The sequence below is a fragment of the Volvox carteri genome (assembly GCF_000143455.1).
Source record: "Volvox carteri f. nagariensis unplaced genomic scaffold VOLCAscaffold_111, whole genome shotgun sequence".
Lineage (NCBI taxonomy): Eukaryota > Viridiplantae > Chlorophyta > Chlorophyceae > Chlamydomonadales > Volvocaceae > Volvox > Volvox carteri.
The window spans coordinates 51,121-52,513 of NW_003307654.1; the positions used below are offsets into that span (position 1 = coordinate 51,121).

Below are 1,393 nucleotides of genomic sequence, written 5' to 3' on the forward strand. Positions count from 1 at the left end.
GTTGCTGCCTGCTCTCAGTCGACCTACGTACTACCGCACCACCCACTTGTCTGCAGTTCCTGGTGTGAAGTATTGGGGCGGCGGCAGGGACAGGTCCGTGCCTTCCACATCACTGGCCGCGGCCGCCTCTTCCCCCTCCCGCTGCTGCCGCTGCTGTTGCTTGAGCTTCCTCTCCAGCTGCTGCCGCATCACGGCTCTCTCCTGGTAGTGCAGGAACAAAAGGTCCTGGAGGAGAAAGGATTCAGGGATGAAATGAGAAGGGGGGGACCCGGGGGGTTCAGAGGATGACGGAGCAGCACGTGGGCTGGGGCGGTGTGGTGATGTGTCACGACAGCTCAGGGGATAGCCGCGGGAGGCCAGGGGGTCCATCTGGGTACCGGGTGGGGCTGCTGGGGCTGCTGGTTCCCCACCGGGGTAGCTGTTGGGGAGCAGTCAGCCAGACACGGGAAGGTCCAACCAGCCAGCCAGCTCTCCCTCTCAGCCCGGTCGGCCCTGCCCCCTCCCCCATCTTAGGTTGGACGTCGCGAGCTGTTCTCCGAGGTCCCCAATCTCACCGCAGCAGCCACCGGGATTCCGAGCCCCGACCCTTAAATACCGCACAGCACGTCCACATCACCACGAAACCCCCAAAAGTTGAAACAGGCTTCTCTCTCCCCCAGCCCGTCTCTCCCCGGGGTCCCCCCCTTCCCTCTCCCCCAGCCCCTACTCATCGTCACCTCACCTGGTGCAGGAAGAGAGGCCCCAGCAGGTGGGCGAGCCAGACGGGCAGCATCTTGGACCCCACGAAGCCCACCACACTCCTCCCGCCCCCCTCGTTGTCGGGGGAGGAGACCATGATCTGTCGGTTGATCAGCCGCGGCGGAGATACCCCCGGGGAGGAGGACACGAGGGCAATGAAGGAAGGGCCTTCAGCGTGGGCCAGTTGTTAGCTGCGGCCATCAGGTCCATGAGAGGAGACAACGCATGGAGAGGGGTTACCGGAGGGGCCGGGCCGATCTGTGCGCTGTGTGCTGTGCTCTTCTGTACTCGTCAAAGCACAGCACAGCACCACACAGCACATCACGGAAGTGAAACGGGGTGCTGGCTACGGCGCCTAGTCAACCTACCTACCTACAGACGGGACGAGCCACCGGGCCCGGTCGCATGCACCTGGTAGCGCTAGCACTTCACACGACGCGGCAACGGCTGTGGAGCGGTGCACGTGGTGCTTCCGCCCCACCTCCACCCACCGCACTTGCAGCAGTCCAAAACCCCCCCCCGGGACTCACGATGGGCTGCCCAGCCGCGGCGGGAAGGCCGACCCCTTGCAACCCACCATATCACCCTACAGCAGCCCAACAAAACCAAACGGATACACCTCTTCCCCTGCAAGCCCTTTTTTCCATGAGCCCAA

At 64.0% G+C, this 1,393-nt stretch overlaps 1 protein-coding gene across 1 annotated transcript in view; it reads right to left on the bottom strand.

The window, feature by feature from the left end:
* The window catches only part of VOLCADRAFT_100270 (uncharacterized protein), a gene marked incomplete at both ends in the record, with an annotated part of 7,680 nt that overhangs the window by 1,819 nt on the left and 4,468 nt on the right, over positions 1-1,393 (bottom strand). The window contains 2 exons of the mRNA XM_002958908.1: positions 47-225; positions 722-838. Of these exons, the coding sequence (XP_002958954.1) occupies positions 47-225; positions 722-838 (296 nt within the window). The remainder of the gene's footprint in view (positions 1-46; positions 226-721; positions 839-1,393) is intronic.